Source organism: Delphinapterus leucas, chromosome 6, assembly GCF_059928025.1.
Source record: "Delphinapterus leucas isolate spDelLeu-1000000601 "Yukka" chromosome 6, BTC_Dleu_Yukka2, whole genome shotgun sequence".
Lineage (NCBI taxonomy): Eukaryota > Metazoa > Chordata > Mammalia > Artiodactyla > Monodontidae > Delphinapterus > Delphinapterus leucas.
The window spans coordinates 44,138,135-44,164,365 of record NC_143134.1 but is presented as its reverse complement, the minus strand read 5'-3'; the positions used below and the strand labels follow the sequence as shown (position 1 = coordinate 44,164,365).

The 26,231-nt window shown below is 58.1% G+C and overlaps 1 protein-coding gene across 1 annotated transcript in view; it reads right to left on the bottom strand.

The window, feature by feature from the left end:
• Positions 1 to 22: 22 nt before the first annotated feature.
• Positions 23 to 26,231, bottom strand: part of CNTFR (ciliary neurotrophic factor receptor) — a 34,125-nt gene continuing 7,916 nt past the window's right edge. The window contains exons 2-9 of the mRNA XM_022551607.3: positions 18,495 to 18,579; positions 14,125 to 14,358; positions 6,749 to 6,866; positions 6,409 to 6,575; positions 5,200 to 5,363; positions 1,560 to 1,740; positions 1,037 to 1,211; positions 23 to 945 (exon numbers count right to left, since the gene is read on the bottom strand). Of these exons, the coding sequence (XP_022407315.1) occupies position 945; positions 1,037 to 1,211; positions 1,560 to 1,740; positions 5,200 to 5,363; positions 6,409 to 6,575; positions 6,749 to 6,866; positions 14,125 to 14,358; positions 18,495 to 18,579 (1,125 nt within the window). The 3' untranslated portion in view covers positions 23 to 944. The remainder of the gene's footprint in view (positions 946 to 1,036; positions 1,212 to 1,559; positions 1,741 to 5,199; positions 5,364 to 6,408; positions 6,576 to 6,748; positions 6,867 to 14,124; positions 14,359 to 18,494; positions 18,580 to 26,231) is intronic.

The following is a 26,231-nucleotide window of genomic DNA, read 5'->3' as shown; positions in this document are numbered from 1 at the left end:
TGACAGACCTTGGCCCTGCTAGGATTCAGTAGCCTCCGGGGATGACTGGATGCCCCCGGCGTGGGACCTGCCTCACTGGGGCCCCTCGTTCCCCAAAACTCTGCCCATGGCCTCCAGGGAGCTCTACCCTCCAAAGAGGCGGGAAGCCCCGTCCACGGACACACCTGCCTGAGAGCTGAGCTGCCTCTCCCCACCTGTCTGGAGAGGACTGTCTCTCTCCAACTCTAACTGCTTCCCTCCTCCAGGCCTCGAAGGGGGGAGGTCCTTGGACAAGGGCTACCCTCCCAAAGTGGGTCCGGTCCAAGGACTCATGAAATGGTGACGTTTAATGAGAACCCCCCACCCCCGTATATACATCTGTAAAAAATTCAAATACAGCAAGTTACCACTGAGTCAGACTACAGGGGACTGACAGGGCATTAAATACTGCGGGGCAGGAGCAGGAAAAGGGGAGGGTCGTACAAAACAGGGGTGGAGGCGGGGCACTGAAAAGTGTGGGTGCCGGGGGAAGGGGATGGCCGGGCCCCCCCAGCGCCAGGAGCTTATAATCTGATGGTGGCAACAGAGACCCTGGAACAGACAGGAGGCTGGGACAGGAGGCGAGACTGTGATGTGAGGGGCTCCCCTCAGGCCCCCCAAGGGCTCCTGGGAGTCGCTGGCGTTGGAGGGCCCAGCTCCAGGGCTTAGGACGGAGGTGTGGGTGCTCTTTGGTGGGTGGGTTAGCTGCATGGCCCCCTGCCCTGAGCGGGGAGGGGGGCCGGCGTGGTGTGGCGGGGCTGGGGGGCAGCAGGCCCGGGCCTGCCGGGGTCTCTACAAATTGTGTCTCGAGAGAATGCCGAAAGTCCTCCTGCCCGTGTGCAAAATAGAAACCAGGGTCTTCGGGCTCAGCTCCGGCCTCCTGCTCCTCTGCAGGTGCGCTGGCATGTCCTCACGGGATGCCGGGCTCTGGGGGGACAGGGCAGGAGGCTGTGAGGGAAGAGGGTGGGGTCGGGGTCCCCTCGGGCTCCCCTCCACCACCCAGCCTCGCTCCACTTACCAGATCAGGAGACTGCTGGCAGCGGCGGCAGCGGCAGCAGCAGCCAGGGCCAGGGTGACAAGGACACTGATGAAGAAGGGCGCCGAGGGTCCTCCGCCGCTGCCTAGCTCGCCGGGGTCACAGATCTTCGTGGTAGGCGGGGGTGCCAGGGAGCTTGTGGTGCTGGCCGTGGTCTCTGGGGAACACGGGGGAAACTCAGAGACGGGCCGGGCCAGGGCTGGAGTCCCACCTCCATCTGGGGTCCACAGGCACACTGCTCCTGCTTCTTGTGTCAGACCAGGGCTGCCTCTCCTGTCAGACAGCCCCTGCCTCACCCATCAGGCAGGTCTTTGCTTCCCCAAGGCACCCAGAGGACCCCTCCATGCAGAGGCCCCTACCGAGAATGTGCAGACAGCAAGGACGAGTAACAGCAGGGGCTGGACAGACCGACGGGAGTGTGCCAGCCACACAGACTGTGGAGACCCCTGGGGCAGATGCTCCAAGTCCCAGGAGGAGAAGGAGGGAGGCCAGGGGGCGGGCTCACCGGGGGCCTGGGCCTCGGTGGTGAGGTGTCGTGGCTCCTCAGTCCAGGGTGTGGCGTGGGCGGCCACACTCCAGTCACTCCACGTCCCAATCTCATTGTCCTTGGCGGCCACCTGGATGATGTACTCCTTTCCAGCGTAGGCATCCGTGATGGTGTGCGCTGTGCCATCCGACAGCTCCACCTGCAGCCAAATCACGGGGTGGGAGTGTATAGGGACGGTGGACCCTGGGAGTCACGAGAGTGAGGCACCCCCAGAAGAAGCGAGAACACTTGTGGGGAGAGAGGAGTGAAAACACCCCTGGAGGGAATGAGGGCTTCCCTGGGGGGAGGACACTGAGAATATCCCTGGGAGAGTGAAGACTTCTCCGGGAGGAGACCGCCCGCCGCCCCCCCCCCCCACCAACAGGGAGCAAAGGCAGTCCTGGGGGAGGAGACCTTTAAGGAGATGAGAAATACCCCGAGGGGAGAGTGAGGAGGACTTGGCTCAGTGTCTTCACTCTGCTGTCACCCCAGCTCTCTCACTAGCCCCAGCCCAGTCCCGACTTCGGTTCCAGCCGGAGGCGACAAGAGGAATGGGGTGAGAGAGGCGTAATGCTGTGTTGCACTCCATCAAGGAGCTGTTTAAAGGGAAGGGTACAAACGCAGGCATGGCGCTAGGCTGCGCGAGTCCAGAGTTTAGCTCCACCCCCTACTAACTAGGTGGCTGAGTTACCTAGCTTCCACATGCCCTGTGGCCCTCACCTGTAAAACGGCGTTCATGATCGCTCTCACAGGGTTGTAATGAGGGCTCAGGCACATGGTGAGCACCAGAGAGACTTCAGCCAGCTCTGTCGTTACCACGGGCTCCAGCTCAGAGCCTGGGCTCCCAGGTGCCCGGTGCACCCCCCAGCCTGGCCCCGGCGGGGTTTCCCCCTCAGGGTGGCCTCACTTACAGTCATCGCCCTGCCTGAGGTGGAAAAGGGGTGGGGGGGCAGCTCCTGGGGCGGCAGGACAGCAGGACAGCTGCTCCATTTCCTCCTGGAGGCATGGCCACCCCACCCCTGCCCTGGCCAGCCCCATCCTGAGGGTCTCCCCCCACCCTCCAGGCTGGCCTGCCTGTCCGGCACCCCTCCCAGGCCCAGGCTGGGCTCTGGTTCATCTCAGCGGCACCCGCCGCCTCATTAAGGCGCCTCGTAAACAGGGGCAGCCGGCAGGGGTGGAGGAGAGCCCCCCCCCCCCCGGCCGCTCTGGGCCACATCTGGCTTCAGGGCATTTTTGGTCCCTGTTACACTCTTTCCCCAAGAAAACCAGGGTCTGAGCTACCTGACCTGACAGTCTGTGAGCCCATGTGCGTGTGTGTATGTGGATTCACGTGCGGGCAGCTGGGTCCAAGTGGGGCGGGAAAGCCTCCCAATTCCTCCAGGGTTTGTGAGCCTGAGATAGGAGGTACTGGTAAAGGCCAGAGTCGGTATGAGAGCCATTTGGGGCCCAGATCTGGGCTCAGTTAAGTCCTACTCCCAGCCCTGGAAGATCGGTGGGCCCCAGAGACCCCCCTCTCCTGGAGTTGGGGCCCAGTTCCACCTCTGGTCCCCCAGGCCCCTTCTGCTCTGCAAAGACCCCCTCTGGCTAAGTAGCCCTAGCTCATTCCGCTCCTTCTCCCTCTTCCCAGGATTTGACCCTCGGGCCTCCTCCTTTGATTCTGTCCCCCGGATCTCCACATCTGTCTTTCCCCAAAGGGAGAGGGCCATGGGGAGCAGATCAAATTACCACCTCATTGGTGGGCTTACGGTGGGCAACCAACCATACCTCTAGGAATGTGGCCTAGAAGCGCAGTGCCCTCCTGGAAGCCACATCTCCTAGGCCTGGGCCCTTCTTGTTAGGTTGTCACTGATCCCTTAATCCACCCCCTTAGGAGAATGGCTCCACAACTGTCAGGAATTCCCTAGTTGCTGGCATCCGCCTTTCCTAGGAGTCCTCCATCAGTCTGTGGCAGCAGACATCAAACATGCCCTCCCAGCCTTCCTGCTGAGTTAGGCCCAGAGCAGAAGATGCAGGGAACCCATGCTGGGTCCCAGTACTCACCTCCCCTTTGTCCATGCTGAGACAGCCCCTGCCAGACCTCACAGTGCCCATTCTTGTGTAATTCCTGACCTGTATCTCTCACATACTCCTGAAAATCCAAGTGATGTTTTTCTCTGCTCTCACCTCCACTGCCCCTCCCAATCATATACCTGCCTCTCTCCAAGCTTAAGGACTGGGGAGAGTCCATTCTGTTCAGAGCAAAACTCAAGTTCAAAAGAGCCATAAATCTAGCCAACCACAATACCAATGTGACATGGAGCAGGGATAACCTGTGCCACAGGCCACTCATGTTCTTGCCACAGAGCCCACATATTTTGCTCTGCCCGCGTCAGCGTTGGGGTCAGCTCTGCCCACGGTGTAGGCCAGTGGGTGGCCTTGGCATGTTAGTCACACGCACATAGGGAGCATGGTTCCTGCTGGGGGCCACGTGTGTGCGTGCATGTTCCCGTGTGTGTGTGGTAGGCAGTGTGCCAGGTCCACTGCGAGGCGTGTGCACTGCGACGCGCAGGGCTGCTGCCTGTAGCTAGTTAGCAGGAGAGGGGGGCTTGTGAAACTAGACCCTGGTTATTAGCAATGCATTAGTCGCGGGCAGCTGGCCAGGCGGGAGGGACTCCGGACTCTGTCAGGGAACATATGAGCATGTAAGCAGCCTTTGTGGGAGCCAGGCCTGCAACCAGGACAGGCGCCCTGGAATCGAATTACGTGCTTTAAAGGCCAGCTGGGAGAGGCGCAGGAGGAGATGAGGTTGGAACCAGGTGGATGCGGTGGGGGCACAGGTTGACCCTGGGTGCCAGCCTGGGTTGCCCCAGGGCGCACCTTCCCAGCCCCAGACCTAGCCCACAGACCTCACGGGCCACATAGCACCCATAGCCCTATGGGCCCAGGGCCCTCAAGGAGAGAGAAACTCAAGTCTGCCCCAAACCCCTGGCTGCTCCCCAGAGCTCGCTCTCGTAGCTTGATCAACATCCCAGACCACAGCCTGACCCCATACTGCCCCCCGTCCACTGCTTTGTTCCCGGTCCAGACCACCTTCTGACCCGTAACTTTAAGCTGACCTCTAAGGTGGACTTGACTTTGGGGAGCCATGACACTAATCACGGCCTGAGCTCACACCCTGGATCGAGCTTGACTCTATTGCCTGATTCTGACCCCTTGAGCCCATCTGTGAGTCCTTGAGGACAGGGACTATCGTGCCCCTTGGGTCCAGCACAGGCTCAGAGCCTGACCCAGAGTGTAAGAGGGAGATGTCTGATCAGGGCTGAAGCCAGAGGTAAGAAAAGGGAAACACTGCCTGCCATCTGCCTCCCAGCATTTCTCTCCACTACCATGCGGAGCCACAACGACAGATGCGTTCCTGTTGCCCTAATGGGGGTCACCAGCAACCCCTAAGGACCTTAGATCAGGACACGTCCCTCAGCTCCATCCATCCTTCCAGGCCCACCTGGTCCCTTCTTCCCCCCGGAAAGCCTCTCTGACTGCCCTCAGGCTTCACGTTGGAACAGCTGGCAGCAGGGATACAGGGGCCTCCCACACCGTGTGGCTCTGATTCAGGCTCTCGGGATCTGGGCAGGGTACTCACATGCTGCCACTGGTCCAGGATGAGGGGTCGATAGCGCAGAAAGAACTTGAGAGGAAAGGACTCGGGGTCAGGCCAGGTCGAGGGGGTCTGCCATGTCACCTCTAGCCGGCGAGGGTTGCTGGGCACTGGCCGGGCTACCACGTTTTCTGGAGGGTCAGGCTTCACTGTTGAGGAAACACAGCTTCAGTACCACACTGATCTCTTGGAACAGCCCCATTTCGTCAACCCCAGCCGCCATGTCAACCAATGCACATCGATAATCATCGCTCTTCTCTGTTGTCAATTTTGGCAACCACCGTTAACAACCATCTCATTACTTCCACCTTTCACATCCCCGTCATCACCAATGACGGTCACTACAGTCACTGTCACCAGCTCATGATATCAACATCATAAATTTCATCCCATCATCAACCCCATCCTCATGATGACCAGCATCCCAATTACTAAGCCTATGTCATGCCCTACCACTACCCTCATCATCACCTGGATCACCCCAGCCTGTACCAGCATCATATACTACCCCAAGCCTGGCTTTTCACCTCAACTTTTCCAGTGCCAAACTGAGACACGGCCTCGCTTGGAAGAGGCTGGGTTTGAAGCTGCTTTGTGGGTCAAAGGTAAAAGACAGTCCACAGGTGCTGCAGATCTGGGTTGGAAGTGGGCTGAGAATCTGATGAGAGCATCTAAGGGCCCAGCTCCCATAGCAAGAGACTGGCTGGGGATCCAGCCATGCTGGGGGGGGGGGCAGGCGGAGGCACAGGGTCTGGCTGGGATGGGGCAGGGGCGGGCAGAGGGTCTGGCTGGGATGGGGGTGGGGGGAGGACGGTATCTGTCCCAGTCCTGTCTCCTGTTCTGACACCTCATTCATCACAGGCCGTAAGGAAGCCATTAGCGTGGGGGGGGGTGGAGGCTGCAGCTGCACAAGGGTCTGGCCCAGCCTGCCCCCCTCCCCCTCCTGCATGCTCTGGGAGCCAGAGAGACGATGGGAAGAGCCGCTGGAGAGGTCTCTTGGCCCCGGCAGGTGAAGAACATCCACTCAGGTGTTCACAGGCATATGCATGCCACGCATATGTGTACACATTATACGTTCCACATATACCTGGGCACACAATGGGGACACCCCCACCAATGCTCATATACACGTTGGCAAACATCCACTTACTCCCACTGGAGTATGCAGCAGGGTCCCGCCCCCTCCCCACGCACCAATGGTGAACTCATCGAAGGTGATAGCTGTGGCGTTGTGGCCCAGAGCGTTGCTGACACTTATCGAGACCTTGTACTTGACGGTGGAGAACAGGTGCATGTAGCGGATGTGGCAGCGGTTCTTGAGGGCCGGGTCCTTCTCACAGACCATAATCTTGGAGCCATGCCTGGGGAGGGATGAAGCCCAGGCACCGTTACCAACATCAAGGTCGGGTAGGGCAGAGGCTGGGGGAAGGTCAAGCCCAAGGCTGGGCTAGGGTCTGGACTGAGGGCATGGTGGGGGGCCGGGGGAGAGGTCAGAGGTCAGGGTTGGAACCAGGTCACAGGTGCATCTACTCACAGCACAGTCACATTGAAGGTGTTGGGGATGTAGGTGGGAGTGGGCAGATGCCAGCTGCAGTAGAAGCCCTTGGGATAAGTGTTGGAGCGGCAGCTGAGTACGGGCTCCCGCGGCGGCACTGGGGGTGAGGACAGCACGGTCAGGACACTCTTGGAGCCCCCAGTCCCCTGCGTTAGTGTGGGGACAGGTGGGCCCCAGAACCCAGCTCTCCCCCTTCAACCCATCAGCAATGCCAGAGGTGGCGGGGGGAGGGTGCTGTCAGCGAGGGTCTGAGGCTTCCCAGGCCACAGAGAGCCAGATGTTTAATTAAAGGAAAACAAGGGCTGTATGGAGAGAGCCCCCCCACCTGCTCAATGGAGGCGGGAACGTGGGGAGCAGGGGGCTGCAGGCCTCAGCTCATCGATCACAGGATGGAGGTGATGTCTGGGGGAATCGGCCCCAGCCCCAAATCTCCTGCCACACTGCATCCATTTCCAGAGGAAGATTGTGCAACAGAGGCCAAGGGGGGTTCTTGACCGGGTCCTCTGGTTGGTGGGGTGATCAGGGTGCACTCCCTGGAGAAGAGACATCCCAGGCTTCCCCTCGGGAGAGAATGAGAAACACGAGGACAGGCCTGGTGGCTCCACATGAACGACAGCACTGGGCGGCTGTTCATATGCATACATGTCACATATGTGTCTGTGTGTGACGTGAATGAGTGACGTGTGATGGAATGTGGGTACGTATGTAGGAACGTCTATGTGTATGGCTCTCAGAGCACATGTCTATGTGTGACTGCGTGTGTGTGCAGAGAGGAAGCTGCTGTTCCCTTGGTGTGTACCTCACCCCAGCCCCAGCCCCCAGCTTCTCCATCACAGACCCCTAAGGAAGCCCTTTAGGAAACTTCCTTGGTGATGCAGTGGCTAAGAATCCACCTGCCAATGCAGGCGACACGGGTTTGAGCCCTGGTCCGGGAAGATCGCACATGCAGCGGAGCAACTAAGCCCGTGCGCCACAACTACTGAGCCTGCACTCTAGAACCTGCGAGCCACAACTACTGAGCCCGTGTGCCACAAATACTGAAGCCCATGACCCTAGAGCCGGCGCTCCGCAACAAGAGCAGCCACTGCAGTGAGAAGCCCGCACACTGCAACGAAGAGTAGCCCCCACTCGCCACAACTAGAGAAAGCCCGAGCGCAGCAACGAAGACCCAACGCAGCCAAATATAAATAAATACATAAATTTATTTTAAAAAAGAAAAAAGCAGCCCTTTATATGGTCAGCACCTGCCTTTACTCTGGGGAACGCGGAGGGCCAGAGAGGGATGGGAACCTACCTGTGGTCACACAGCAAGCCAGAGCTGGTACTAAACACCAGGACAAGGATACCCACCAACACGACCACACACACATACTTGGGAAGTCCTCTCTGCTGTCTAACCACTCTTTTTGCTGCTGTGAGCACTTAGACCAGCTGTCCCACCCTCGGGCATTCGGTAAGGCATGAGGACAGCCGGCTCAGGTTCCTGGAAGGAGGCAGCTTCTGTGATCTGACCCAGGCAAGGCATGTCCGTCCACGGCTCCAGGGACACTGACACCTCCCTCCTGTGCCCCCCCCACCCCACCCTCTGCCTGACAGGTGGACAGGAAATGGGAGGGGGGCAGCTCAATAAGCCAGGGACTGTGAGGGGGAGTGCATGTCCACGCTTGCTGAGTGGCCGTGGTGATACTTGGGAGCCGTGGGCTTCCATCCACAGTGTGCACGGGATTGTGAATGGCTGTGTGTGACTGCATGTACATGTCCAGTATATGTGAAGTATGTATGTATTGGGGCCGAACCCCCAAGGCCCGATCTGGCTTTGCAGCAGGAGAGATGAAGGCGTCAGAGAGGCATGAGAGGAGCTTGTATGTGGCAGGTGGTGTGGGCTACGCTGTGGGCAGAGGTGGCTCCAGCCCCTGGCCTGCAGGGGAGAGCTGGAGGCCAGCTGAGCCTGCACGAGGGGCAGCCTGCTTTCTGCCCGCTGCCGCCTGCCTCCCCCGGGAAGCCCTCCTGGCCCCACGTCCATCTTGTGTCTCTTCCATGTTCATTCTGCGCGCCTCACGTACTCCGTGCCTATCTGCCCAGGGACACAGAGGCATGGTGTGTGTGTGTGGGGGTGGCCAAGGACACAGGAAGCGCCTCGTGGGGGCCTGTGGGCCAGGCCGGAGTTGGCAGCCACCCCAGGAGGAAAGGACATTCCGAGGTTGGCTGAGAAGCCTCCACTGTCCCCTCCTACCACCACCCTCCCTTACCCCCAGCTTCAAAGGAGAAGGGCACTGGGCGGGGGGCGGGGGGGGGGCACTGAAGCCTGCAGAGTCAGCTCCCTGCCACCTGGGACTCTTCGGAGGGCAGAGCGGGCCACGGCACTGGACTCGCAGGCCCCCGCCCCCGCCCAGCCTCCCCGTTGGCTGGTTTCCTCCATTTCCCTCTGACCATCCTCTCCCCTCGGACCAGTCTCCCCTCAGACATCCCCCCGCAAACCAGTTCCCCTCTCTGACTGGGCAGGTCATGGGGGGCGGGGGGGGAGGGCAGGCAGGGCTTTGTCTGTCATCTGGCTACTCTTGCCTGGCCCTGGGCCCTGAGTAGGGAAGGGCTTGGGTTTCCTGACAGGGACCAGGTTTCTCAGAGGGAAAAGGAGGAAAGAAAAACAAAGAAAAGGAAGAAAAGGAGTGACTTGCTGCAGCTGGAGCCCAGCTGAGCGGCCGGGTGGGCGGAGGTGGGGGTGCTGAGAGAGACCAAGTGTGAGGCTGTGGGACAGTATGCAGTGAGGAGGCCTGCTGGGAGCGCGCTGCAAGTCAGGGGAGAAGCTGTTTGTAAGAGACTGCCATTGTGAGGCTGTGTGCGTAACTCCGAGAGGCTTCCTGTGTGTAACTGGGACTCGGCAGCAGTGTCACTGCGATTGGCTGTGCGTGGCCGGGTGACTGCATTTGTGTGGGGCTCGGGGTGAGGCTGTGTGACTTAGGGATTGTCTACATGTGTGAGGCTGTGCGGCTGAGGTCCTCCGTGCAAATGCGTGTAAATGCGCTGTTGTGTGTGAAACAGTGACAGCAGGACTACAAACCTGAGACACTGCGTATGAGACGGAACTTAAGTCTGAATGCATTTTTCGAATTGTGGGTGTGGGAAGGTGCCCAGAATTCCAAGTGTGTGCACACGTATGAGCTGAACACCGTGTGAGAGCGTGTTAGAGGCTGTGTGTGAGCAAAAGCCCATACGCATACGTGTCATGATATCACATACAGGCATGCTCCTGGATGCCCAGACTTCCTGAGTTGCCCCCATGGGGGCTCCTGAGATGCCCAAGTGACAGCATCAGCCCGTGGCAGGGCGTCCCTGAGTCCCACGCGGGGCTGTGTGCGTGTGCATGCGTGAGTGTACCCCCGCTGGCCCAGGATTTGTTTGTTTTCCTAACTGGCTTGTTTTTCCATGTCCAGCCCACCAAACCGCATGTTTTTCCTCTCATCTCGCCAGCCCGCCTGGGCTGGAGCCCCCGGCATGCACGAGGCCTGCCCGCTGGCTCAGAGAGGAGGGGGGTCAGGCTGCCCACACCCCTGGCCAGGCCAGATCAGGCCAGGCGGGGCGGGGTGACCCTTCCAGCTCCAGCCCTGCCCAGGCCGCACCCACACTCCTCCTCCTGCCTGGCATTCAAGGCCCACGGCCTGTGCTAACCTTATCTCGTGACATCCCTCGAGGCACCCCAACTTCTGGACTCCTAAATGCCCGCCTTCTACCCGTCTTTTCTCCCCAATTTCTTCTTCAACCACAGGCTGCTCTCTCCTTCCCCATCAAACAGAGCTGAGGAGGAAGCGATGCTGAACCAGGGGTTCGGGAGTTCCTGTCCTGACCCATCAAATACAAATATTTTAAAACTGGACAAAGAACTGTCTATTTAAAATTAGTCAATCTCTGATTTATTTCAGCTTAAAATCAGAATGACATGGAATTAGCAGTGTCTAAGGAAACAAAAGGATGCTGCTAAAAGGAACCTTGTGATCCTGTTTCCTAATGTGGGGGATCCTTTCATCACCCCGGGTAGGGGCCTCCTTGCTGGTTGTGACCATCTGCCTGAGGGCAGGAAGGTGGGTCAGGAGGAAGCAGTTCAGGGATCAGCCTGGTTAAGGGGACTTCCAACGGAATTTTTTATGATCAGGTTCCCTTGGAAATAGAGACATGAAAATCTTACATGTTTAGGATAAATACTGAACAATTTTTAGTTTGAATGGCCCACAAATCAGGGGTAGCTCTGTCCTGTTCTCTGAGCACTGGCGAGAAGGATAATTTGATATTGAGTGTTGCCAAACCCAGTCTCTTGTTACTAATATAAAGTGACTGAAACAATCATGGTTAATGTCCCCTGTTCCTCTGACCAACTCTTTAGAAGGAAACAAGGCAATGAGAGATAAGTATCTGTAACCAATGCTACAGCCAACTCACGGCCAGCTCTCCTCTGACAGGCAGGGCCTGGGGAGTGGTCAGCACTATATATAAAAGGTCTGGGGCTTCCCTGGTGGCACAGTGGTTGAGAATCTGCCTGCCGATGCAAAGGACATGGGTTCGAGCCCTGGTCTGGGAAGATCCCACATGCCGCGGAGCAATTAGGCCCGTGAGCCTCAACTACTGAGCCTGTGCGTCTGGAGCCTGTGCTCCGCAACTAAGAGAGGCCGCGACAGTAAGAGGCCCGTGCACCGCGATGAAGAGTGGCCCCTGCTTGCTGCGAAGACCCAACACAGCCAAAAAGAAATTAATTAATTAATTTAAAAAAAAACTTATAAAAAAAAGGTCTGGGCTCTGGTCACAAAGGGCAGCTGTGGGTATGGCTGCAGGCATTACATCTAGACCCAATCCCCTTCCAATGACCTCTCAAAGAAAATCGAGTCATCAGGAATGGGGGCCCAGAGCCACCAAGGCCCAGCCATCACATCCAGCCTTGTCCATCCTGAGGACTTCTGGGACTCGAACTGAGAAGACAAGGGTATGGGTGACTTGTACCAAGTTGGCCTCATACTCCTTGCATGCCACTCAATATATGGCCTTTTCCCCATGTAAGGGCCCAGGGCTAGGCTGCGTGGTCCACTTCTAACGTACCCTGTGGTGGGCCAGGGAGGACTCTGGTGGGCTGATCCTGCATATCTCAAGCTGGCCAACAGGGGTCACTCCACCCTCGGTTTGCAACTAAGGCGTTTCGTGATGACTGCCGTCTCTCCAGTTTAAACACATAAAAAAGCTTTTCTGTGGGGAAAGGAACATCCCTACCAAAACATACCTGTACCTCTCCTCTAGCCCCACTGACGGGCCAGTGTTGTGGCGGACCCCGAGCAACACTTCAGCCTAACATTTCCCACGGTTGTCCACACCAGTCTCCTGATAGTGGGGAAAGGGCCTGCTCCCAGGTCCCTCAAGCATCTCCTCCCCTCAGTAGCTCCCAGGAGTAAAGAAACCATCTTCAGACAGTGGGGTGCATCACCCAAGTGGGATGAGGCCGGAGAAGCTTGAATCCTTGGCTCAAGAAGAAAAGAAACTATTTTCAGAGTATTTACTCTGTCAGTTGGTGCCTCTGGCTGAGCTCCAGAGGCCTGCCCAGACGACCATCAGCAACACTGATAACCTCACCATCCCGATTCTGCAAACGCCTCTTCAGAATCACACTCACCTGCTCTTCCTTCTACCTTCCTGCCGGCTCCTTGTGATCTTTCATCTCTTTTTGTGGCTCGTTTCTTCCATCAACCCCTTTTACAGTGATGGTCTTCAGGGCTGGGTTCTGGGTCCTCTTCTCTCCTTACCCCACAATCTCACCCTTGGCCATCTCACCCCCTCCCAAAGAGTTAATGCTGACAACCACCCCCCAAATTCCCATCTCCAGCACAGGCCTCTCCCCGAGTCCCAGAAACTTAGATTCACTGGCTACCAGCCATCAACTCCCGGCTGTCCCCCGGGGACCACAACCCAACATGTCTATAGCAGATGGTGGTGCCGCAGATCCCTCACCCGTACCCACTGACCGCTTCTGCAGTTATTTGCCTCAGAGCTTTCTTTGGCCACCAAAACCTGCATTGCCTGTCAGGGCATCAGGCCAAAAGTGCTGGGGAATTAAAGCAGCCCCACCCCGACCCCTTACTGTATAAGCATCTGAGGCCCCGCACTCCCTAGGCAGGAGAACTCTGAGGCACACATTCTGCCTCGGCTCCCAGGGCTCCCCCAGCGGGTTAAGCGCCAGTTGCCCAGAAGCAGTGGCTAGATAACTCCCCCTTTACTGGCTAGCTTAACTTCCTTTTCTATCACTTTCCCATTCCCTTGTGATGTTTCTGTCACCTGCCAAATAGACCACCTGTATGCAAATTCTCACCTGATTCTAGGGAAACCAAAACTGAGACACCGTGTAAACAGAACACGCCATCTTCTCCTCCAGCTGACCCTTCCACCTTGTCTCTGTTGCAGCGATTGGTACCACCAGCCGTCTTGACTCTTCCCCCTTTCTATTCTCCTGTCCTCCCTACCTCCAATCCATCACCAACTCCTGGAGGTCCAATCACCCCCTCTCACCTTCCCCAACTCTATGCCCCGGTCCTAGGTCCCCCTCATCTCTCCCGCATCCCAGCAACAGCCTCCTTCCTGGCCCTGCCTTTGCCCATCCACCTGCCTCCCCTCAGCACAGAGAGAGGGACCTTTTAACAACATGACTCTTATCATGTCACTCCCCAGCTTCTAGGATCATGATCTGCCCTGTCCCCTCCTTCAGCAACCTTCTGCCATTTATACCAACCCAAGTGGCCTTTGCATGCCCTCCCAGCCTCTGAAACCTATGGTCACACTCAGCTCTCTGCCAGAAAGAACTTTTTCAGTGTATCTTCCAAATCTTCCAAGTCTCCATGTGCTTCACACTCCAGGAAGCCTTCCTTCTTCCCTGGAGCTTCCCAGAGTACCATACCTCTACCTGCATAACCGTATACCCCATTTTCTTCCCTAAGGTCCTCAGGGCCAGACCCTGTGAGAGGACACAGTGGAGTGAGGCCACTCCAGCTCGGAGCTGTGACTCTAGGATTCTTCCCTACCAGGCCCTAGGTGGGCCATGCCTGCCAGCCCTCCTGTGCCCATCTTGTCATAGGGAACAGGATTTTAGGATCTCAAAGATCTCCAGTGGGGGTGGATACAAGTGCAAAATGCCAGGGGTCCGCATTCGGGGTGAGACTGGGCTCAGAGGTCAGAAGAGCAGGCTCAAATAGGATCAGAGGGCAAGGGTCAGGGCCTCCACCACTACCACCAGGAAGGGGCTTTGAACCGGGCCAAGGGTCCGGGCCTCGTGGACAACGCCCTTGAGTGAAGTGGGAGGTCAAATGAGGGGTGCTGGGAGTAACACTTACAGCCCACATTTAGGAGGACTTGGTGGCGCAGGTGCCAGGAGTCGCGGTGGAAGCAGGCGTAGAGGCCGCTGTGGCCCAGTTCCAGGCCACGGAGCACGAGCTGAGAGCCATTGAGCAGGTCAGGGGCCAGGTCTGTCCCATTCACCCGCCACGTCACAGCTGCATCCCAGTTCGCCGTCCCACACGGCAGAGTCACGTCTGAGCCCAGGCGTTCGTACTGCACGTGGGGTGTCTCTGTGGGGGCCGGGGAGGGCACAAGGCAAAAGCCACAGGTCACAGCCCCGTCCAGCACCCCCAGGCAAACGTGCACGGATGAGAGCCCGTGAATGTGCGAAAGTGAGGAGTCCAGGCCGAGACGCTATGAGTCTCACGATGTGAGTGTCCTGGGGAGATGAGGGGTATGCAAAATTCCTGTGCGGCCGTACAAGGGTACAGGCATGCGAGTGCCTCCAAATTCGTACGTGTGTGTGCACGTCTGGGGACTGTGTGTGTGTGTGTATGTGTAGAGAGTTTGTGTAGCATGCTGGGAGAGAAGACCCAGTTCACCTCCAGTCCCCAGGTCCTTTTAAAAGTTTTCCTGACCCCCATGACCCCAACGTCTTGCTACCAACAGGCCCAGCTCCAGTCACTGACATCTGCTACCCAGGCAAGCTGGGGCTGAGGGGCCCCTCTCCTGAACTCCTCCCTCTGTCTCTTCCCATCTCTTCATCTTCCCCATCCTCGTCTTTCTGTCCTGCCTCTCTCCCTCTCCCTGACTCTGAGTCCCTGACAAGTCCCCCGCTCCCAACCATACAGGGCTGGGGCAGCAGCAGGAGAAGGGAGAATGGGCAGGGTCCTGGACAGGAGCCCTAGGGAACTCCTAGCAGCTGTCAACATCATCATGAGGCAGGAACTGCTTGGGGTGTGGGTCAGGGAGTGCTGGGACTGAGGGAGCTCTCTGACCATTCCTCTCTTGCCCCCAGGAGGGGCCTGTCAGAGGCAAAAGCAAACCTCAGCCCTGGCCTCGGCAACCCAGGCGTGATGGACAGAGCCCAGGAGACTGGAGTGGAAGGGCCGGAGGGAGCACCTGTCGAGAGGCAGCGCTAGGTGGGGGGGCGAGTGGGACAGAGGAAGTCTAAGGCACCGATTCTACAGACAGCCCCAGAGAAGCGGGCACCGGGAGATGCGAATCTACCCTCCTCATCCTGCCCCCCAAGCCTGGAAGGACAGATGCTTCCCTGGTCCCAGCCAGATCTGTGGAGTGAGGGTGGGAGGGGCAGAGTGAGGGGGAGGGGGGCGGGGTGGTGGTGGCAGCGGTATCCCTGGTTAACACTCCTTCACATTTCCCCTCCAGAGAGCCACCCTGCCTAGCTGGGGGATTTTCAGAGGCAATTCCTGTTAAGGAGCCAATTAAGTTGGGCCAGTGGCCTCTTAATTAGACTTGTTAACACCACCAGGACTGCAGGGAGTAGGGATACCCCACCCCACCCCGCCCCCGGCCCCATGCCACCGCCCCCTTCCCTCCTTTATAGACCCCTCCCCAGTTCTGCTTTTCTCTCTGCTGAAACATCTGTCCCTGTTTGCTGCCTCGGTCACCCTCCCTGGGCCGGGGATCTCTCTGTATCTCCAGCTCTCTCCCCCGCTGCCTGTCTCTGTCTCACCCCTCTCTGAGCCTCTCTGGCCCTGTCAAAGGAGAGGGAAGCAGGAAACCCAGCCAGCCCTGACCACTCGTCTGTGGGGCCTGGGACCAGCCGAACAGAGGGTGAACAGGCGGAAGGGTGGTGGCCGGGGGGCCTTGGAGGCCACAGCTGTGAGGCTGGACCAGAGACTGACTGGGGGCCTCCCTCTGACCAGAGGCCCAGTGTCCACGGCTCAAGCCATAGAGCCCCCCCAGTCCACCAGCCCTAGCCACGGAGCCCCCCTCCAGCCTCCCTTCCAAAAACCTGGAGCTTCCAGGAAACACGCCAAGCCCCTCTCTCTGCACACACACCGCCCGCCCCCCCCACCCCCGCCCCAGCAGAGAGACTGCATCCAGCGGCCTGAGGAGGAGGCTGAAAACTGACCATCGTGGAGGGGGCGTGGCCATCACGGTCCCAGCAGCAACACATCGACACTGACCAACAGCAGCTCAGAACTAACACGGCCCCAGTATGGGCCTTTAATACTGGGGGGCAGGTACAAGCCGCAAGATGAGGAAACCAACCCAACAGCACAACGAATGTAATGGCAGTGGGGTAACACGTGGGGAACCCTGTCTGCCTCACAAAGGAAACGGAAACACAACCTGACAACAGTGACAAACCAACCATGTAAGGGCAGGGCAGGAATGAAAAAGTGACAACACAATGACAGATGACAACTACAGGCCACAACGCAGAGGCAGAGGGGGTAATGTGACATGACAATCACACAGTGTCACAACTGCTACAATTAACACAGCAACAGCAATACACACAGCCATGCAACAGCTCCAAAGATGGCAGTGATTTAATCCTTTGTCTCTGGACAGCTTTCCTCCCACCCCGTGGGTGCCCCTACTGATGTGCTGTCCATTTCAGAAATTAAATCAAGCAGCAGGGGGAGGATGGGGTTCTTGGCCCTGACGCGGTGACAAATGCTCCAAAGGAATCAGCTGTGAAAAGGTTGTTAGAAGCCAGGATAAGAGACAGAGACAGGATGAGGTCATGGACATCGAAAACACACAGGGATAGAGCTGACAGCTCCCTCACACCTGTGCACATGGGCTCACATGGGGACCACATACCGGAAACAGTCCCCCCAGGCGTCCTAAGCAACTTCACATCACCACACACAGGATGAAGACAGTCACCACAAAGAAGAAAAAGCACACCCAAGACAACCATCCACAAGGTCACAGCTACGCAGGGACACTGTCCCACTTCAGGGACAGTAACATCTGATAAAAGGTCACATGCACGCACAGGAAGGGCACTGTCACCCAGAGGCACAGTTACACATGGGGACATGGTCTCACACACAGAGAGACAGTTTCACAGGGACACGAAGAGACAGAAACAAAGAGAAACTAACAAACTATCACACATGGGGTACAGTCTAAACCACAAGGACAAAACCCCACAAAGGCCACGGTCACACATCAACTATGTCACACACAGGGCACAGCCCACAAGGATATAACTACACAGAGAAACACACCCGAACAGGGACACAGTCTCGCTCACACAAGAACACAGCCTAACGCACAAGGACAGTCTCACACTCTCAGAGATGCAGCCTATGCCCACACACAGGGCAGGGGCGAGGCCAACGGGAAAGACCGCTGGTGGGCCTAGGCTGGTCCGGTCAGCACAGGAGCCCCAGGCAGGCCGACTGCAGGTGGGGGTCGATGGGCTGGCCTGGTGGTCCCTTCAGTCCCTGCCCACTGCGGAGCAGCCCTGGGGCAGGCCAGGCTCTCTCTGGGCCTCAGTGCTGGGCTCATGAGGAAGAGGCCACAGGAGCCTCGACCTACTGCCCTCCTTGAACCCACAGCCTTGAGGGTCATGGAGCTCAGCCATTAGGGTCTGCTCTGCGCCTGGGCCCCAGAGATGCCCCCACCTTCTCTGCCTCTACCTGAGCTAACTGAGGTGGGGGGCAGGACACAACCAAGGGGGGAGCTCCCTACACTTGGAGCCTCCCTCGTTCAAGGAGTTTCGAGGTCAGACCTCGTACTGACGTGGCTGTCTGAGGTGCTGCCTCCGATGCAGAAGGGCTAGTGGTAAAGTTTCCCAGCAGGGGTGCAGCTCCTTGCCCCGTGGAGTGTGAGGACTCAGCACTCACTGGACAGGTGGTAGGGGAAGGGCAGGAGGCTGCCAGTGGCGCAGCCTGAGCAATCCCTGCCCCCTCCAGCCAACCCAGCTCACTGACCGGGCCCCTTCCTTGATGTGCCAGCCCTCTCCCACTTGTCACCCTGCCCCATCCCCACACCTTGTTCTCAGTCTACCATCTCTGTCCCTGTATTCCTTCTGGGATAAGGAGAAATATTCTGTCTCAGTGCCTCCCACTGCACCCCCATAAATCCGAGGGGACCCCATTTCACCAGATACCGTACAGGGCCCTACCCCTAGCTGCCCCCAACTCCCATCCCACCCGCCTGTACCTTGTATCAGTGCTAGTGGGCAGAGGGACAGATCATCTCAAGCCAGAGATACCATCAGCATGAGACCACCCAGGAGTGACTGGGGGACTGTGTTTATGGGACGACATCAGTGGATCACCCCGTATACCAGTGTCATATGACTCATGTTCACGTGTGACAATGCCAGCCTATGGCAGTACGTGGCTCTTGGGTGGGTGAGTACAGCTATGCCGGGGAGGGTTCACGCTCAGCTCCCAGAGGGGGTCAGCAGGGAGCTCCCCCACCCAGCACTCACCATGTGGACTGTGTCTCTGGGCGTAGACCACGGCAGCGGCAGCAGCAAGCACGGCACAGCAGGCCCATGGGACAGGAACAGCCATCTGTTGGGAAAGAGTGGGCGGCAGGGAAAGGGGCAGCATCAGCCGAGGCAGGAGCCTCCTGGGGAGCCCCCACTCCTCTCAGGCGAGACTGGGAAATCCCAGCCCTAGGGCCAGGGCACCTTGACCCCAAATGCCCTTCTTTTTTTTTTTTTTTTTTTTTGCTGTACACGGGCCTCTCACTGCTGTGGCCTCTCCCGTTGCGGAGCACAGGCTCCGGACGCGCAGGCTCAGTGGCCATGGCTCACGGGCCCAGCCGCTCCGCGGCATGCGGGATCCTCCCAGACTGGGGCATGAACCCGTGTCCCCTGCATCGGCAGGCGGACTCTCAACCACTGCGCCACCAGGGAAGCCCCCAAATGCCCTTCTTAATGGGGCTCAGGATCCTCTTCAAGCAACAGAAAACATTATTGGCATCTGTAGGCAGAGGTCTGCTAAGATGGTAGAAGGCAACCTACAATGGTTTGTTGTTCATTACAGCCGCTGGAGGCAGGATGGGTTACAGATCACTGGTAATGCTAGGGCCATTTTTCTAGGAAAAAAATAACTTCACTGGTAAGGTTAGCTAATTAGCTATAAACATCACAAACTGAAAGGGTGATTTTCTAACTTGACTGGAGGTCTACACTTCTCCAAATTGCCTTGAATAAAAGGCCGCCTGCCACGCTCCTGGGGAGAGAGCCCCTCGGATCTGCCCCTGCCATGTTCCCCCTACCCACCCCCATCCCCGGGTGAGTCTTGCCCCACTGGGCTCTGGGAAGTTCACAGAGCAGCAGGGTACCAGGGCAGTGGTACACTGTGACCAGGTCAGATGTGGCTTTTGCTTTAGTGGACACTAATGATCATGAGAAGGATGAGGGATTTTCCCTGTCAGGGACCACAGCCTGTCCTTCAGCCCAGGAGCCTGGGAGCCCCAGCCCAGCACATATGCATCATTGTCTACACACTCCCATGTGGGTACACAAAGCACACTCAGGACATGTTCCCAGAAGCCAGGATGGATCCAGTGGCCCCCCTACCTGCTGTCCTGCTTCCTGGGATGGGTCCAGCTGCCCTCACCCCACTCCACCCCAGCACATGCCCATACCTGAGGGCAGGGAAATAACTATCTCCTGCAGGAAAGGTTCCAAACCTGATTCTCCTGCCCCAGTCTGAGGAGAGAGGGGGACTGTCAACAAGACAGAAGCAGAGATCCAGAGAGGGACACTGCCAGACACTCAACCACGGCCACTACCAGAGGTACAGCCAGACACACAGCAAAGACACTAGCCAGAGACACTGCCCAAAACAAGAGACAGAGCCCCAGGAAAAGAGCCCACACACAGACTGGAGAGACTGTGTCGGGCACGATCAGACAAAGCCAGAGAAACAGGTAGACAAACCAGATAACCAGCCAGAAACACGGCCAACACACAACCAAAGGGCCCGCAAGAAACCCTGTGAAAGACTCGGCCAGACGCAGGCAGACATATCAGAGAAAGAGTAAGCAGCACAGGCAGAGAAACCATCAGCAACAGAGCCGGAGAGCCAGAGACACTGTCAGAAACCATGCCAGAGAAACTGCCTGACACACAGGCAGAGAAATACCAGAGGAACTGATAGACACAAACAGGCATACACCCAGGAAAACTGCCACTGAGAGAGCCAGAGACACAGTCAGATGCTCAGTCAGGAAGTATCCATACCACTCAAAACACTGCCAGGGGCATGCAGACACACAGTCGGACACACTGCCAGAGAAACAGCCAGAGACACTGCAGACAGAGCTACAGCAGGGGAGACGAGTGTGGCCGTCAGCCTGGAGTGGCAGGTTGGGGAGCCGGAGAGAATCTGACTTCCAGGGCCTCCTTTATGGGAAGGGCTCCTGCCTACCCACTGCTACACTCGCCCCTCACCAGGCGAGCCCTCCCCTCTGCACCTGGTTCTCCTCCAGCTACAGCCGCAGGAGCTCCGGCTGCCCCTCCCTGGCACAGCTCATCTCTCTAGGCCCCAATTGGCCTCGGCTACCCCTCCCACATCTGTGACCCCTGAGGCCTTTGCTACCACCTGGCCTAGCTCCTGACCCTCTGCCACTCCCCCATCTTTAGCTACTCCTCAGGCCTAGGAGGGTAAGACAATGGCCAAAGTCACAGTCAGCAAGTGGTGGGGCGAAGAAAGGAACCCAGGATGAACCAGTGCTAAACCCAGAGCAAACGAACCCAGGATGAACCAGTGCCAAACTCAGAGCAAACAAACCCAGGATAAACCAGCGCTAAACTCAGAGCAACCAAACCCAGGATGAACCAGTGCCAAACTCAGAGCAAACGAACCCAGGATGAACCAGTGCTAAACTCAGAGCAACCGAACCCAGGATGAACCAGTGCTAAACTCAGAGCAAACGAACCCAGGATGAACCAGTGCCAAAACTCAGAGCTGGGGCTGGAGAAAGGGAGATAGGAGGCTGGAGGCCTACGTGGTTCCCCTGCAGGGCGCCCTCAGACCCTCCCCGACCCTCTCTGCCGTCCACCCATGCCGTCTCCTCAGAGCCAGCCCACTGCCCACCACATGGGAGAGGAACCAAGCAGAGTGGACAGAGGTTAGATCACAGAATGGGAGTAGAGGGACAGGGTGGTCCTCTGCTCCCTGCTCCTTCCTGGTCCCAGTTGGGAGGGCCATGTGGGTGAGGAGATGGCCTGGCATGAGCGTAAGGCATACAAGCAAACACACACACACACACACACACACACACACACACACACCCGGGTCCTCACAGGGGGAGGGGAGGCTTCTTCATCAAAGTCGCCTCCATCAGCCCGATGAGTTACTGTAAGGGCCGGGCCCTGGGCCAACGGGGCTGCAGCCATGGGAGACGGGCGCTGCTGAGAGCAAGCGCTGCAGAGAGGGGGGATGGGGTACCACGACAGATGCTGCACGGCTGGGGACACCCAGAAAAGGGAGAGACCCAGGGAGGGGGGAACAGAGAGGCAAGGAGAGAGGGAAAGCAGTGAGCGGAGACCCTGAGGGACAAGAAAAGAACAAGACAGGGAGAAATGGAAGAAGAGGCACAGGAAGAGAGACAGGGAGCATAGGAGATGGGCAGAGATTCAAGGACAGAGGGAGAGACAGACCCAGAGAGAGTGACAGAGACCCCAACAGGGTCTCTGTGCCCACCAAGAGCATCTCTCCAAGCCCACCCACCTCCTGCAGTGTGAGGAGAGGATGCCATCAGTGCAGCAGTGCTGGCTGATCTGAGACAAGAGCAGGGCTTCCTGGGGGCGGGAGGGCTTCTGCCTATGAACCCAGGAGCCCAGCCCCCAGGGCATAAGGGTGGCCAAAACCCCCATCCCACCCCACCTGCAGGTCCAGGGGGCCCCAGGCCAATTTCACTTCCCTCTTCCCTCCAAGTCCCCACTGGGCCCATTCCCAGGTAGGGAAGCTGAGGCCAGAGGCATCCAAGCTACACCTCTGCCCTACCCTAGCTCACCTCAGGTCACCCATCCCAGGGCAAAGAGCATCTTTCCCAGGAACTTTCCAAGTCCACACCCCATGGCTCTGGGATAGATCTGGAGCCTAAATCCCATAAAGCCCCAGATGAGGGCTATGCAAACTGGCCCAGGCTCCCTGCAGACCCTTCCAGAGGCCCAGCCTGGCCGCCAGCCCCAGCCCCAGAAATGAGGAGGGAACAGAGGGCACCCCACTAGCAAGTGCCCAGCAGCCCAAATCCCTTGTAAACAGAAGCCCAGCACCTCTCCTGACACAGAACCCCACAGTGTTGCCACACACATACACACACACACAGGTTGACACATCAAGAGACAACCCTGGGCCCCCAACTTACTGTCACTGTTCCACCATGACACAAAGACATTACACACTGACAACACCCAGTGAAAATGACACAGTTGCACAGTTGACAATGACACACAGGGATACTGACAGTCACCACAGTGACAGTGATGCAGTGAGTGACAGCCGCACACAATGACATCAACAAACAAGGCAATGACACCTGTTGACACTGACACAGTCACAACGACAGTAACCTCAGAATCAAAGATGCAATGAGACTGACAGTCACATAGGCTAACAATGACAGTGACATCCACAGTGACACAGGGACGTTGGCAGACTCAGTAAGGTGGACAGTCACACAGAGTAACACCAGCCCTCAGTAATGCTGACACCACGGAGGCTGACAGTCACCAGCAGGGACACTGACACAGTGATGTGTTCCAGATCAAGGACCTCAACTACTCAGTTTCTGGCTTAGGATCCAGGGCCCAAGACCCCTTTTGCCAGCCCCAGCAGGAGCTCAGGTGCCCTGCACCTCAACCCTCAGCCCCTGCCCAGCTGAAGGCAAAACCTAAGAAAGGGAAGTGTGAGTCTGGGAAAGCCTCTATTCACCCCTGCATTAAGTTATTCAGCCCAACCCTGGGGAACCCCTGCCACATCCAGGATGGGACTGGGGGTTCTGGGCACCACTGCCTGGGGCCCAGCTCTGACTGTGTGTGTGTCAATGTGCAATAGCGTGTTCTGAGCTTCGGGCTTCAGGGTGCTGGTTGGTGTGGGTGTGTTGAGGGTCAGGTAGGTTCAATCTGGCCTGGACAATGAATGAACGGGGAGGCCCCACGTGGTACCTCCGAGAAACTGAGATCCGATGAAGGTCACTGGCCTGGACCCCACCCCCCTCGGCCTGGGGCTGGGGTGAGGTCAGAAGCATCCCTCTGAGGGAGGGCATCTGGCCCACAGCAGGGGCCAAGGTGACATCTCCATAGCTTCCAGTCTCCCTTGGCAACCCCAGACTCCAGGATCCCCCAGGGTAAGGGAAAAGGCACTCTGTGTTGGGGCCTCATCCCCTTCTTCTCTCCCTACCACAGCCCTAGAAGATGCATCCTGGGAATGAGGCAAGAACCCAGGGCAGGACGACCCGCTGATTCAAAGGCCTAGGAAACTCTAGGGGCCTCAGACCTGCAGAGGAATTAGGGTGGGGGAAGACAGACACCTACACTTGGAGACAGAGAGGGAAAATGAGAGACAGGGCAGGGGCAGAGACAGGGACAAGGACATGGTGGACAGGGAGGAACAGTGCTGGCTGAGGGGGCGGCTGGGAGAGACCGTCTGGGCGGGCGGGAAGCTCCAGGATGGGGAGGAGGGGCTGAGGCCAGGAGGCCCCCAGATCCCACCAGGCCTAGGCAGCCTGGACAGCGTGGGCGGTGGGGGGGGCAGAGGCCTGAGCAGTCCAGAGGCTGGGGGTGGGGCGGAGGCCAAGGATGGAGGCCTGGCCCCTGGCAGCTGGCCCAGCGGGCCCCCCATGGGGGAGGGGGCGGGCCTGGGTCAGGGGCCAGCTCCTGGGCTGGGGCCGGCTGGCCATGGGGCAGCCTCCTATTCCCACGGTGTCTCCCCCTGTCTCTTCCTCCTTTCTCTCTGAATCCAGACCTGGCCCTCCTCTCAGCTCTCAGTGCCCCCACCCTAAGTGGCACAGGACCCAGAAGCCATGCCTGGGTTTAGGACTCAAGCCGTATCTCCTCCTGGGCTACCCATCCCCACCCGCTCCGGGAGCAAGCCCCCATGCTCAGGGGAAAGGACCCCACCCAAACATATGCCCCCCTCTCCCGCAGAAGGGGGCAGGAGAAGCTGAGCACCAGCGGGAGGGGGGCCAGGAGGGAGGCAGGGGGAGCGGTCCCCCAGCTCCAGCCTCTGGCTGAGGCTGTGGAAAAGGAGGCGGCCCAATGTGAGTGAGTTGGGGGGGGGTATCCGCACCTGCTGTTGTGACCTCCACAGCCGGAGATGAGGGCCTGGGGGTGGGGGACAAGATTCCGATGGATTTTGGCAGCAGCCCGGACTCTGAGCGCTCAAACCCCCCACCCCCCAGCCTCTTGCACCGTAGGGACCCTGAGATCAGCATGTGCGTGCCCTGCTGCACGTGTGTGCGGGCGTGTTGCGGGCCTCCCATATGACGGGCCTGGCTGGGCAGCTGGGAGGTGTTCTGGGGAGATGGGAGTCTGAATCCCACCAGCCGTGCGCACATGTGGAGCCCCACTCGGGGCCCTGCATGCTGCCTGGTGACCTGGGCACCGGCTTGTATATGCTCACATATGCAGGCCTGGACTTAAGCAGCCCTCTCGGTGCAAAAGGTCTGGGCCTTCTCCCTCAAAAGTCATCTGATCCAGCCCCCTGCCTCTCAAATGGGAAGCAGGAAGGGGCAGATAAGTTCATATCCTCCCTTTGGGCACATGGGCTCTGGATAGCTTCACAGCACCTGAGGTACAAGCGCCAAATCCCTCATCCCCTAACCCCAGTCCAGAGTCCCTTCTGGCTTCTAGAAGAATCAGGGGGATCCCTCTATCCAGAAAAGGCCACACACCAGTCGGGTTAAGTCTAGGGGGAGTGGGGGCTTGGGCGCTGCCTTCTTGGAGGGACAGATGCTGCAGCACAAGGTTAGACAGCTGGAAGAACTCCATGAAATGCGGGGGATGGGCAGAGCAACAGGGCTGACTGAGACCTCCCTCCGCCAACAGGGGAGTGGGCTCGCAGCAGATGAGGCGGGGGCAGGAAGGAGGCCGCTGAGCCCTCCATGGAGACAGAAGGATGGACAGAATAGCTTTCCAGACTTGGGGGCTGGGACAAAGACCTATTTGCCTCAGCATCTCCCATTACACCCCACCCCTGGCCCCATCACTGCTATGGTGCAGACACACCCTCGAATATATACACAGAGGTTGATGCTTTGCAAGCTTGTGTGTACACGCGCACGCGTGCACACGTGCGCACACGAACACACACACGCACACAAAGGGGGGGTGGGGGTGGGCAGTGCATGTGAAGCATTGATGTGTAACGAAAAGAACAGAAGATGGTCTTTCCGACAGAGCCAGAGGTGAGCAGGGGAACAGAAACGTCAACTGTCTTCACGTGCGCTGCTCTCCCTGCCCCCCAACACGCACGCACACTGCACACACTACTTCTGAGGAAGCTTCTGGTCTGCTGGGCAAAAGCAAGCCATCCTTCCTCCCCCTTCCTCCCCTCCGCACAGTGGGGAAGCCAGAGCAATCTGTTCCTGATGGGTAAACACAGGCATGAGTATGCGCGCACACATGCTCACACACACACCCGCGATTCAGGGGTGCGTGACACCCAGTGCTCACTTCACCCCAAGATGGGACGCACACTCGGGCTCTCACTACCACTGGCAGAGCCTCCCAAAGTCCCCCACCTCCACCACACACAGCCAGAGCTTCACAGACACACCCAGGCAGCCTCTCGCTGACACAGGCACTTGGAGTCTCCCATCACAGCCACTCATCACAGCCTCCCACGTGGACACCCGCTGCCACAGCCTCGCACACGCTGGTATGCGCGCACACACGAATCACAGTCACAGTCACACACAACAGACTCTCTCACACGCACTCAATCAAAACAGTCCTGGTCTCACATATGGATACCAGCACACACTCAGAACACTCACCCTTCCACACAGATAACAGAGCACCTCCAGAAACGCAGAGCCCCACCCCCACCCCCCGGCACCCTCAGTCCTCACACCCCTACACTCGGCAGTGGGAAATAGATACACACTCCATGCTGGGACCTCGGGTTGCCTGGCCTGTGCCTGGGGGAAGACAGGATAAAGCTCAGGGTGGCCTAAAGCAGGAAGGGAAAGTTCCTGAAAATCG